General features: G+C 40.9%; 1 protein-coding gene across 2 annotated transcripts in view; it reads left to right on the top strand.

The window, feature by feature from the left end:
• Positions 1-1,275: 1,275 nt before the first annotated feature.
• Positions 1,276-13,995, top strand: part of LOC101170938 (RNA-binding motif, single-stranded-interacting protein 3) — a 365,275-nt gene continuing 352,555 nt past the window's right edge. For both annotated transcript variants that reach the window (XM_011480741.3, XM_011480740.3), the window contains exons 1-2: positions 1,276-1,507; positions 4,661-4,834. In XM_011480741.3, the coding sequence (XP_011479043.1) occupies positions 4,667-4,834 (168 nt within the window). In that variant the 5' untranslated portion in view covers positions 1,276-1,507; positions 4,661-4,666. The remainder of the gene's footprint in view (positions 1,508-4,660; positions 4,835-13,995) is intronic.

The raw sequence follows: 13,995 nt of genomic DNA, 5'->3' as shown, positions 1-13,995 counted from the left end.
ACACACGTCTGTCTGGATGCTGCGGAGGGGCCCCCGAGCAGAGAGGGGCCCTCGTCTCCTGCTTCTCTCAGAGCCGACTGTTCTGGTGCCGATCCACCTGCCTCCTCGGCAGCTCTGTCAGAACAGACATGGGTCCGCCTGTCAGAGCAGTTGTTCATTTGGGTAAAAGCCCTTCTGCTTGGATGAGGCGCTGACAGTATGGCCCCTGCTGTACAATGACGGAACGGGCGTACCATGATGCCCGCATCCTTCATGCCCAACAGATGGAAAGACTTCCTTCTTCTGGTAAATACAAAACAAACCATCATCAAATATCCAGTAATCAAAGGTCCTTTCTGTTGGTCAGGAAAGGACATTTTGCACATAAGCAACAAAAGTTCAGTTTTTTCTTTATTACCTAGTCAAATGTTTTAAACTATAGACTCCTTCATTTCTCATCTTGAACTCAGTTTTACCAAGTTTATGTTGCCACCTTGTGGCCATTTATGAGAGCTGCTAAGCATTTTAATTTGATTACTAAATATTTTCTGACAAATAATCTGGTGTTTAATGTTATTATGAAGGGATATGAAGGAATAAAAACTACACATAAACTATATATAAAACTATAAACAAATAATTTTAATGGGAAGCTTAAACCTGTACTAAGATAAGAATTATAAAATTATAAATTAGGAGGAGATCTACATCATGGAAAAGATGACTTTTGTTTTAAGATTGCGAGAAGGAAAATTTAAGAAGAAATGGGACAGATAGACTATATACCAAAACTCTCTGGCCATTGCATGACCTGTTAACATTTCTGGAATGGCGGCTGTCATGGCTTATTTTTTTATTTTATTAATTTATTTATTTTCTCTCCTCACTTGTTTTTTTTTTACATGTCTTCTCTTTGTTTGTAAGACTTATCTTGTTTGATGTCATGTACATTTGTGTTATATCTTGTTTGAAAAAATAAAACTCAATCTAAAAACAAAATTATAAATTAACCTTTTTTTCTAATGAAGTTATAAAAATTGCCAAAACAGCAGGATTTTTTAAACTAAATTTGGTTTTGATTTCTTATTAAAATACTAGATTGTAATCAAATACTCATTTATGATTTTTATGTGTTATTTATTTATGTTTATTTATTTATTTATTGGATTACATTAACGTCAGATCAATCGAGGAAGAGGATTCTTCGAGGCACACCTGAACGCAGCACAGTTGACCAAGCTCGCGGCGGTGGGAGGGATTGTTTGGTGACTGACAACAGCTCGCGGCGGCGGCGGCAGCGGCGCGCGAGGCTTTGACACGCTCCCACTGAAGTGCCCTGTAGGGGCTGGCGTCCAGGCGGAATCATCTCTCCCCGCAGACCAATGAACCGGTTGCAGGTTCCGTTGCCCTGGTGGACGGAGGCTTTCCGCGTCAGAGCCGCGGCAGCAGAGATGTAAAGCAAGTCGCGCCGCCGCATCTTCCTCATGAGGCGCTTCTGACAGAAACCAGGAGTCTAGAAGTGACGGAGGTATTTCTGTTTTCTTCTGAAACTTTTTTATCCATGCGCGCGCGCGCCGCGTGGCTTCACTGACGTGAAATCAGTATTCTTGCTGTCAGACTGTTTCTGGTCTCATAAAGTCAAACTCATCAAGTTGACTAGTGAGATAAACAAATGAACAAAAATAAACCAGATTGGCAATAACAATTAACTAATCTGACCAGAATTTCGAATTAATAGGGAAATAAAAGTGTCTTGGCTGATAAATAGATCACTCATCAACTTATAGAGCACTGATAATAAAAATAAAGATTTTAAGAGTAAAGTTAGAGCTCATGTTGCAGCAAGTTCTGCTCCTTTTATTAAAAACATTCAGTCTGCAAAATATTCTGGATTTAGAAGGAATAGCACTTCCCAAGTCAGAGGAAGACCTGCTGACGTCATCATTTCTGAAAGCCTCCAGACTGAGGAACCAAGTGGAAAGCTTTGCTCTGCCCTCCAGAGGAGGTCATCCCTCTCTCTCTCTTTTTCCTCAGAGAGGACAGAGGATGGGATGAAATGCGACGGTATAAACCATTATATAAAGTTTTGTGGTGGATATTACATTTGAACATAAAAGGGAGGGGTCAATAATTACAGTGATCCCTTGCTATATCACGGTTTACTTTTCACGGTTTCGCTACTTCACGGATTTGGATTGTGCATTGTGTTCTGCATTCTGATTGGCTAAAAAGTCACTCAGCGAGTAGCTCAAGAATGGGACCCTTTGATGAGCCGTTCATTACAGTTCGCCAACATAATCGATGGGGGCATGTCGGTGTATAAGGATCTTATAGCAAAGAAGAAAAAAGAGCGACAACAACTGCCTATCACTATGTTCCTCTCCCGAACAAACACACCTGCAGCTGCACCGCGGGCTTCAGAAGGAAAAAACGCTGCAGAGGATGCAGCGGCTCAGTATGAAGAGCAGTGAAAAAGAAGACCGGAGTCACTATCTGTCCCACTGTACTTTTTTATTTTTTTCATAATCATTTTAAATTTTCTTCCGTTTAATCCACTCGGGTCGCGGTGGGCGGGGCTAATCTCCGCAATTTAAAGCCTTCTGTTCTTATCGATGATTGAAATTATTATTTGACAGCACACTACAGAAGTTATTTGTTGAAAAAACGTTTCTAAAGTACTTTTATTTGTTAAAAAAACAATTGATTTAGCCTGTTAAATGGTTTGTTCTTTCTTTTCAATGTATAATAGTGTATTTCATTGTATAATAATTGTAAAAAAATAAAGGTTTCTACTTCACGGGTTTTGCTTATCACGGGTTCTATTTGGAACGTAACCCCCGCGATAATCAAGGGATCACTGTATTCAGTCAAGTGAACCATTTAAAGTAGGGACAGATGCTTGCAGATACTTGCACATGAAATCACAGAATGGTGTCCTTGCTGTTCAGTTGTTCTAAGGAATTCCATTTATTGTTTTTTTTTTCCATCTGATTGAGCTGATTGTGTAAAGTCAGCTTTTGTATTTTTGCAAAAATAAATTGAAAGAAAAAAACTGACTTTACATGTTTGAAAACAAAACAAAAAAATGTATTAAAGCTGTTCGGGGTGTTGTATGGCTTCCATGTACGGCCCCTGCTGCCCGCTTCTGACCTGCCCCTCCCTCACTCTTTTCCTATGCCCCTACATTCCACGCTGCTCAGAAATGCGGGTAACAAATTCGTGAAAACAACCCTTTAGTCACAATGGCGGCTTTTCTGTTGGTTTTATCTCCATAGTAACCGTTTTATTCTTTGGTCGCCTGGAGGTGACGAACTTGTCGCTATCATTTTTTAGAAGAATTGACAAAAGTAATTTTATTGGATCTCCTTGGCAACAGAGGGTTTTTGTTAGCCACACCCACATTCCCTCATATGTTCTAATCATATGTTATATTGTTTTGTTCAGCTTGAGCCAACATGTTAGATTTTCACACTATTCTGGTAAAAAAAACGTGAGCAACAGCAAAACGCCACTTTTGTGATCTCGCCATGCTTACGCCGTTAAAAATTGACAAACTGTAAGACCGAAATTTTTTCCCAAGTAGCTTCCAAACGATGCTCGAGGAGTTAGGAGGCGATGGATCAAAATCAAAAAGTTTATTTGTAGAAGGAGCTAAAGGTGATTTTTTTTTTTTTATTCCAGATGTTGGCCTCTTCCCAAGGTCAAAGGTCAACAAAACTTTGGCTGTGAATGTAGACTTAGGCTATGTCTGAATTCCCACCCTAACCTCTACACTATGTAGTTCATTCACCATTTAGTGCTGTCCAAATCTACAATTCCAAAATCTTGTGCCCCAGAAATTTCCCAGAAGTCTCTTTTGAAAAACCAGTGTTTATTGATGCTCACTAGATCGGCGAATATAGACCACAATGCATTGCGTCGGAACAATTTTTGCCAAACAAATTAATTGAAATGTATTTTTTAACAAATCAACGTTTTTATCTTGAGAAGACAGTGGACTCATAAATAATCGTCCCAAAACGCTCATCTCAAGCAGAGTGTAATTGGTGACGTCAAATCTGAAAAAAAGTGGTGAGCATGGTGTCCGAATTGCTTCTAAAATACTATTGTATAGTATAGTATAGTACATACTATAGTGCTGCACTACTTAGCGTTTTTAGTAATTAGGGGTTAGGGTGGGAATTCTGACAAAGCCACAATTTTCACCAGATACTAGGTGCGTGCAAATTTGAATGAGTTTTTTAATCGTGGTGGGGGCGACTCTTTTGCTCAAAGGTGCAGGAAGAAAGAAGGAATAGTGAAAATAATCTGGTCCTTAAGTTCGGGACTGCTGCTGCCGCACCTGTAGCTGCTGCTGCTTCTGTTGTAGCTGCTGCTGCTGTGGGACAGAATAAATGAAAACCCAGTTTTCAAAGTTAAAATATCTCTCAGTATCTCCGGCTTGTCCTGTTTTGCTTTTAACAGTAAACTTTTCCCCTGAATTGTTCAAATGATTTTTGCTGTCATCACATTTTCCTCTCCTTTAGTTTTCAGAATGTCTTTTTTGACAGTAACACAGAACATGTCAGAGTAAAAGTTTCAGGATGTCTCCTCCTGCATTCGTCAACAGAAGCAACCATCTTCCAAAGTTCCACCTTTTTCACAGTATTTTCCTCTGTGGCGTGTCTTTTGGATTCTGCAGAGGAAGATGGAAGTCCAAAGTGCTGTTCAGCAGCAGGAGTCCTGCCCTCTGGACGCTCCTCGGGTGGGTCAGCAGATTGAAGTCAATGACAGACAGATGGATGCCAGCAGCCGCCCTTCCACCGACAACCACAGCAGGGGCACAAAGCCGGCAAGACCGAAAGACGACGCAAAAGTGAGTTTCAGACACCGTTCTGATGCGTACGCAGCGTTCAGGGCTTTACGGGGTTCATACTGGACTGGTACTGGCAGTTTGGAAGAATCTTGGTGCAAATCTCTTAAATCTTGCTCCAGGCTTTTTCTTTCACAGATCTATTCCGACGTTTGAAGGACTTGGTGTCGTAGAATTTCATCTCGGCTCAAACCTTAATTATTAATTTCTCCTTTGTGATCACGTTTCAAACGGTTGGCACATCCGCAAATTAAAAGAGACGTCATCCATAAGTCACTACCGAATCCGAGACCCTGATTGGTCAGAGTTCAACTGTTATAACTTTTATCGCATTTGAGTTCAATGGCCAGGCGTTTTATACGTAGAAACCCAAAATGGACTCCAAAACTTGTGTAGCACGCATGAATGCAAGGGTTTTGAACGTACAAGCTTGAAACACGCATATAGGGGCGTTTACGTAGACCGGGCATGTCCAAAGTCCGGCCCGCTTTCTAATTTCTAACAAGCCTTCAGGCTCCTTTCATAAAATCAACAATATCTGGACCCCAGCACTTTCTAAAAACTGTTTCCCGAGTGCGCCAGGCTAAATTACGTCTTCATATTCACCATTTAGAGTTAGTCAATCTACGACGGTGCAAGAAATTGACGAATCGACAGTGATTTTGATAAAAACATATTTCGATTTATTTGTGGAGTAACGCCATTTGAATAAAGTTTTAATGAATCAGTTCATTTAAATGTTAATGAAATAGTTCAGAGAGTGTCAGGCTGAATGGTTGGCCCTCACACATTTCTACCTCCACTTTTCATTGGAAGTGGTCGTTTGAACGCCCGTTTCCGAGTGTGAACGTAGCATCAGGCTGACATCTGTGCGCTCTGTGTGGGCCGTCAGTGTGGGACACGTGATGGGATCCTGTCGGTTTGGGTCCCCCACTTCTAAACTGAACCCTTTGCGTTATCCGTTGTTGAAAAATGGCGTTGTGGTTTGCCTGCTTCCTGAGCGACATCTACCTGACAAAACCTGTGTCCCGCTAAAAGAAAAAGTGAAAGTGTTGTGATCTGTTTTCTCAACGGTTTCAGAGGAAGTGGGTCATGTGTTGTTGTGTTGGACCCTGTCGGGGCTCTAACCACAGCTGCAACAGCCTCGCTCTGAGACGGCGAGTCGTTTGAGCGGCGTCCCACGCTCACAGCTTCAGTGACCTCAGAGCCTTTCGCTCATGCAGAAGTGACAGGGAGAGTCCTTGCTTAAGAGCGTCGAGCCAGAACCTCTCTTTCATCAATCAGCCTGAGAGGCTTTGCGTAGAGGTGGATCACACGATAGAAAACTTTCAGCAGAGGTTTTATGCTGGCAGATCTGGATGGAGGGCTCATCACGGTTTGTTGTGCAGAACCTCTTTGTTAGAAAAAAAAATCGCTTAGGTCTGTTTAGGTCCCACTCCGATCATCTTTTGATTTATTTCTAGATTTCATAGTTTCTGCAGAGCGGCAGGAGTTCATTAGAAAATCACCTCTGAGTTGTGGGCGGAGCCGTGGGTGCAGAGCGCCCTCCTCCTCCCACTAGATGAAGGCTTACAGCAGGGAGCTTGTGGCCCCGCCCAGCGTAATTTTTTACGTCCTAAATACAATCTTTTTCAAACTGCATTTTTTTGTCTGCTCCTGATTCACAAAGATTTTCTCAGAAATGCAGCTTTAAGCTTAATTCTCTTTATGAATGTCCTTTATTATGAGAAAAAGGCTACAAAAACATGGTAAAAACTCCCAAAACACCTTTTCCCTTGGAAAGCATTTGACCTCTGAAACTGCATTTCGCATCGCCTTTTAAAAAAAACCAAACACATCTGTAATTTTCTTCCGCTGTGGAATTTTGAAATGATTTTCCATATTTATGGTTGTAGTATTACAGTCCGTGCATAAAGGGAAGTCATTTTTGGGTTTTTTAATATCTCTCACCTCAGTGGAAGTCCTTATCTTCCTCATTTTCATTCCTGTAGGAGGCTGGATTTTAAAAAGTGCTGCGCCTTTTTGGGATTTCATTGGACTAATGTTGGTTTCTAAATCCTGACCAGCTGTTTAAAGCCCGCCGACTCCTTTCAGTCTACGCTGACTGATGCTGTACACCTCAGACGGAATAAGTGTGATGATGATTGTTGTGTGTCTTTGTCTGGCTTTGGCTGTCACTGCTGCACTGGGAGGTAATGAGGCATGAAGTTATGACTGTCTTCAGTTTAGAAGGGCTTCTAACAAGCTTACCATGGCACCTATTTCTGCCTCGGTCATTAGTGTGTTTATTTTTTCCTTTTCCTGATTTTATTGCAGTCTCCAGAGTTTGCCCTTCTGCTTATGCAGTCATCTGAGAACTCCCAATAAATCTGTCTGTGGAGCTGTAAATGATGAGGTTGAAATATCAAAATAGACGTGTATTGCCCTTTTAAAGGATCATCGAATGTTTGCTTTCAATAGCTAAGTTCCATTAAGATAAAGATTGAATATTTTAGTTGACAAATCTTGTTGCGCATAAAAGAAATCCACTATTTTGTGGTACATTTTCATTAAAAGGATGATAATGATGTAGTTTAAGCGGTAAAGGTCATCTGGCTCCGCCATGACGGCTTTGCTGCAACTCTTTAATTAATGTAAAGCTGAAGGGAAAATGGGAAAATGCTGCTGCCTTTAGGATTAACACTCAGTCAATAAGGACGTCTGTGAAGCACTTTGGAGGTTCAGCCTCCTGTTGGAACTCTGAAACACTGAAAACTGCTTTATATTCAGAATAGATGAAAGTCAAACCTTCTTTTGTGTTTAATATCTTAAAAATCTCTTTATTCATGCATTCGTTTAGTTCTCTGTTACTGCATCTTTGAATTTCATCCGTAAGAACGAGACAGCTTTTTTAGTCTGAAGGAATAGGATTGTTTGCTTATGGAATATTTGTCTCCTGGACACTTTTTCTGCTTATATTTTAATACATTTTTTTATTCTTATTGGATGACAGAAATGGAAACTTGGAACTTGGGTTTAGGACTTGACTCCCCATTTACAAGCATGGTCTCTTTACTGTTTTTATTTCAGTAGTTTTATTTTAAATTATGAAAAAAACAAATGTACTTATGTTTTTGCTTTAAAGCAGATTAAGATAAATTGAGATAACTTTAGACCCAAAGTGCTAATGTACTAAATAGGGATCAATGGGTGTATAATCCAAGAATCATGAAGTCTTTTTATTTGTCATTTTTAAGTTGAGACTTAGCCTGTACTTCAAAAACAGCACCTCTTCTGTTAAATACATTTTTTTTTACAAATTCTTTAAAATGAGATAATGAAAAACATAATAAATAACAAACAACCACATTCTCTAAAAATCTTAATAAAAAGTAGGCTGTATCCATTAACTATGAGACTCCTTTCCCCTGGCGTTCCAAACAAATTCAAATTTAGATTTTTATGTTAAAAAATTTTATGTAAAAAAAAAAAACAGGTACTCCCTGCTTAAGCTGCAAGAAATACCCGCGGGCTCCAAGGAGCCAACATCTTACAGGCCTCGTTTTCACAGAGCTATACGGTCCAGCCCAGGACCATTATGAAATGGTCCTATTAAGCTAAACCGAACTGTACCATTTTTGGGCCCCCTTTGGTTGTAGGTCCATAGAAAAACGAACGGACCGGTTTGGGCAGAGCTACTGTTGAAACCCATTGATTGGCTGAAAGGAGAGCACCGAAAAAGCGGCGGTATTCGTCTTTGCCGCCCGCAATTGGAGAAATGGTTTGTAGATACGAAGAACTGGAGCTGGATGACCTCCGTTGTTGTTGTTGTTGTTGTTGTTAGCTTCAGCCCGCATGCGTCATGACGTCCAACTTTGAGTGGAAACGCTCACCTGAATTGCCTGAACCATTCTAAACCAGACTGGACCGGACCAGACCAGACCAGACCGGACTGTTCTGCTCAGTGGAAACGAGGCTTCAGACTTCTAAAGAGAAATAAACAGCTGTTGCTCATTCATTCTATTGGTCAAGTATTCTGGCTGTGATACCTTTATTCACATATTCTTAATAATCCTCATTCATATTTTTTCTGTAGTTCAGGTTATTCAAGTTATAAACTGATCAATCAGGTGCCTCAATAAAAGTAGGTGGAGCCTGCTGGCCCCCACGTCCATCATTCAAAAGATTTGACAGGTTTCTTTACATCTATTCTAAAACTATTTTGTTTTTATGAAGAAGTAGTTCTTTGTAAACTAAATGAAAATGTATATTTATTATTCTATTAGCACATTTTTCCATAGTTGCAGCTTTAAATTCACAGAAACAATGTTTGCAAGCTTGCAAACATTGAATCAAATTTTTTCTGGATATGAAATTCATTTTTTTCTGTTACAAACTCATCTTTAAACCCAGGATTCCGAGCACAGTGGAGACACGTTTCACCTTCTTTACTTTAATGCATCACTATGTCTCTGTTTTATTGAATCTGCTAGTTTATGATACACACTGTAATCAGCTGTAGACAAAATAAGAATAACATTTTTTTCAGACATTTATGATGCATAGGCTGCATTTTTTTATGGCTCCTCTCCATCACTTTCATCACGGATGCTCATCTGTTTCGCTTGCATCTTTGACTCTTCTGTGCAGCACTTTGCTTTGCTTCACTCTACTCCCACATTCAGTCACTGCCCAGATGCTTTTATGCAAGTGAGGAATGCCATTTAGCGTTTAATGCAGTGAGAACAACAGATGAAGGGATGAAGGAGTTTGAATGGTGGAGGAGGACACGAGGAAGTGGAAAGTAACTAAAGTACATATCTGATCTGTTTGTTGTGACAGGTAAGTATTATAGAAGTTTGCAGCAGTTGCAAATACTATTATACTGGTACATTTTCATGTGAATATGTGCATTCTGCAAGTATTAGTAACCGGCTAGAGTTTACAGCTGTCCCACTGGTTCCAGGCTAGTTGGGGTGTCTGGGTTTCATAGACACTAGCAGGTGCAGTGGTCAGCACAATAATTGGCGCTCTCGTCTCACAGTGGTTTGAATCCCAACTGGGTCCTTTCTGTGTAGAGTTTGCGTGTCTTTCCCATGAACGCATTGGTTTTCTCCAGGCATTCTGGTTTCCTTCCACAGTCCCAAAAACAATTTTCATGTGTTGATTGGTGACTCTAAATCATTGACTGTATCTCAGAACTGGACTGAGTGACCCCTCCTCCCTGGTCTTCCAAACAGGAAGTACCCACGGACTCCAAATAGCCAAAATCCCATAGACTTCTATGGAGACATAAACTGCTATTACTCAGTCATTCTATTGGTCAGAATAAACATTTTGGCTCAGATACCTTACATGTTTTTCCTTACATGTTCTTGATAATCCTCATTTATTTTCATGATATGTTTTCTGTTGTTCAAGTTATTCAAAAGTAGGTGGAGCCTGCTGGCCTCCACGACCTACGTTAAAAACATATGACCGATTTGTAGTCTGCTTTCAACTGGGAAGGGTGTGGCCATTCAACAAGCTCACTCCAGATTGACGAGAGTGGTTGCCATAGAAATGTTGACTAAGACCGACTTGATCAATCACTGCTTACTGATGATTTCTGGTTCCAAGATGGTGGCGTCCGTATTGCGAAAAAATTGCGACTTAATTTGGTTAGGGACAGAAGTAAACAATTTTCTATTGATGATATCACACTTAATCAGTCCAGTTCTCAGATAAAGTTGTGTGTGGTCATGTGGCCCTATGACAGACTGACAACCTGTTCAGAGTGTATTATTATTATATATATTAATTGTGAATTACTACCCCCCCAATAAGAGTTACCAGTGCTTCACCCTGGAGCCAGAGTAGTTAGTTCTTGTCTGGTGGCTTTTAATTGTCCTGGGGTAGTGGACAGTCATATGGCTTTGGTTGGTTGTTGGCGATAAGGGGGCGGCCGTGGTGCAGTTGTGGGGCGGTGGACTTCTGAATCGGAAGATTGCAGGTTCGATTCCTGCCTTTCCCGCCCATGTGTCGTAGTGTCCTTGGGGAAGACACTGAACCCCACTTTTGCCTTTGGTGGGAGGTTGGCGCCAGTATTCGGCAGCAGAGCCGCCACCAGTGTGTGAATGGGTGAATGAATGGGTCTTTGACTGTAAAGCACTTTGGGCCTTCCAGTAAGGTAGAAAAGCGCTATATAAGAATACGCCATTTCCCATTTTCCCAAGTGATAAATGGTAAGTGGCGTATCCTTTTATAGCGGTTTCCTACCTTCATAGAGGGCCTAAAGTGCTGTGCAGTCCCATTCACCCACTGATGGTGGCTTCTGGCGCCAACCTATAACCACCAACATGGGTTTCAGTGTATGGTTCAGGGACAATAATTAGAGATCGACTGCTCTACCTCTGGCTGGGATAGGCTCCAGCAACCCCATGACCCCGAAAGGGGCAAAACAGGTTCTGAAGATGGATGGATGGATGGATGGATGGTGGCTCGGGTTCTTCCTTGTTTTGTGAAATTGTGAGAAACGGCGGTGGGTGTTTGACAGCACGCCTTGGTGCAATAATGCAATAAGCCCGCCCACCCTCACCCTCAGATGTAATAGAAAAAAACGTAGAGGCAAAATGTTCCAAATAAAACGCAGCATCAATGTTCTACGATACAATTAAAGCAGAAAAACAAAGTTCAAGAGAACAAAATACATTTTTCATGTTCCTTCTATTTAATGGAAGATCTTTCATTACGGTTCTTGTTGCATCTTATTTTTGGCACAAAAAGCTGACCCTGCACTTAACCCCGACAGGATCTCTGGCCATGATCCCACTGCTGATCTGTGACAGTAACCAAAGTGCATTACATAACCTTTAAACCGCCCCGCCCCGAGGGATTACGCCTCACCTTGATGGGATTCGTTCTTTGCTGATAATTTGTGACATTTTAAAGCTTGAGCCAACCACCAGCTCTGAAATATTGCAGTAACATAGCAACAGGCTGACCTTTATCACCTGACCAAACATCAGAGTAGTAAATGTGCAGGTTTTTTTTTTGCAATTGTTCTCTACAAATGTTTGCAATATTTCCACAATTCCCTTATTTCCTTTCTGCAAAACAGAAAGATCTATTATCCTTCACTAGTTTTCATTTAAAACTAGTGATCAAATGTTCAGCTGTAATTTATAGATTAAAATTACCAATGAAAAATACTCGGGGAACAAAAGAAGCAAGAAGCAGATGAGATTTCTACCTAAAAGAACGCTACCAGCCTTCTGGGATTTAAATTAATCCTGCAAAGAACATAAAGGTTAACTAACTTCTAAACAAATTGGAGTTTTTTTGACTTTGTGTTGACTTATTCTGGAAAAGGACAATTTTCCTAATAGCTTATTGGGGATTCTTTGGTGATTTTCAAGATAAATGTAAAAGCATCTCACCTTGCAGGGGTATTTGGCTTCCCATGCCTTGTGGCAGATTGGGTTGTGATCCCCCTACTGTGATTCGTAGTGCCTTCAATTAATTGCCCTTGCTAACGAGCTCATAAACTCAAAAAGGTTTATTTTAGATTCTGTAGGTGAAATTCAACAAAATAACATTTAAATGCAAAAATAACATTTCAATTTAAAGCTTCTCCATTAGCATTTGTTGGACTGAACTGAGTGCAGCGAAGTGATAAAAGTATTGTACAGACATCCTGAGCGCCACATCCTTTGGCCCCTTTTGTCCTCTCCTCTGCAGATTATCATGGCGGTAGCCAGCGGGCTCCAGATAATTACCTAGTTATTTCTCCTTCCACACTTTGCCTTTGAAGGTGTTGCCGCCGGTTTGCCTCGGCAAATAATGGCATCCTGGCCAGACATCGATCCTATACCTTTTTTTTTTTCTGGATGTGGATCTGTTGTGGAGATTGGCTGATGGTCATAGAATGAGCATTCGGTCTGTCTGGATTCTGAGCACAAGGGCGGGTTCATCAATATCCTACTGTTACCAATCACCGAATGTGCAAATACTTTTTACATGGATGAGTGACAGCTAACTATACAATGCCTCAGTGGGTGGACAAGAATGATGCTTTTTTGTGTCTAACATTTGTTTTTATTCACAAGAAAAGATTGTCAGAGGATGAAAACGTGAGGTAATTTACTGAGCCTGACATTCCTCTTTGCCTTTTGATTTGAAGTTCAGATTTGGGACCGGCTCGTGAAAGCACTCATTTGTGCCCCCTTGTGGTGCACATTGCAACTCAAAAACCCAGGTTTTTGCACCTGCAGATATTACAGCATTAACATATTGTCTTTTGCTGGCCCAGCACAAATGGTCGTTGAGCTCTGTCATATTCTTATCAACCATTGTTTTGGTAGTACTGTGCATTCAAGTCAAATTGAATTCAAAAGTACTTCATTAATCCCCCCAGGGAAATTAAAAGTTGTTGTAAGTCATCCTCACTGTAGGTGACTTTATCTGGGGGCAGGGAGGATCTCCTGTTTCTGGTGGTGTTGCAGCATCTTTGAAGAAGATGTAGATGAGTTTTCTAGCGGATCAACGCAGAAACAAGCAAAAGAAAGCCAGTGAAGCAAGTGCAGTGCTTTGATTAAAAAAACATACAAGAGGAGGCTAAAGCTTTCGTTAAGGAATTATAGTTGGGGAGCTAGCTCAACTCATCAGGCGTTCCTCTAGCTTCTTTTCATTCTGGTGACTGTTGATTTCACCCACAAGACATAATCTGTTGACATTCCAGAGCAGTTTGGTTTGTTCTTCCAGACTCCAACAGTCTGCTCTCCCATTATGTGAAACCAAGGTGAGGCATGGAGGCTCCTTATTTTTACACATATTTATACACTCTTTTAGTTTCACTGTTCATCAATAGACAGAGAAAAGGGTGTGTTGAGCACCTGCATTACCAAGCTTTGACCTCCATCCATCCATTTTTAGAACCCGCTGAATTCCTTTTGGGGTCCGCTAGAGTCAACCAAGCCACTGTGAGACAAAAGCGGTGTCGCCTGCTTATTGCAGGGCAGGCTTTGGTCCAACAATGACCACACCAGATCAACTAGTTTTCAAATTAAGCCAGTTTGTAGTTACTTGTATCTTCTTTACACTATGGTCACATACTATATCTCAAAATGCCACAGCACGGCGACGTAAATACAAGTTCTTTAGCAAAATCAGCAGGTGGCCACACGGCGACATTTGTAATTGAGCGG

Source organism: Oryzias latipes, chromosome 11 (assembly GCF_002234675.1).
Source record: "Oryzias latipes chromosome 11, ASM223467v1".
Lineage (NCBI taxonomy): Eukaryota > Metazoa > Chordata > Actinopteri > Beloniformes > Adrianichthyidae > Oryzias > Oryzias latipes.
This window is presented reverse-complemented; position numbering and strand designations above follow the sequence as displayed.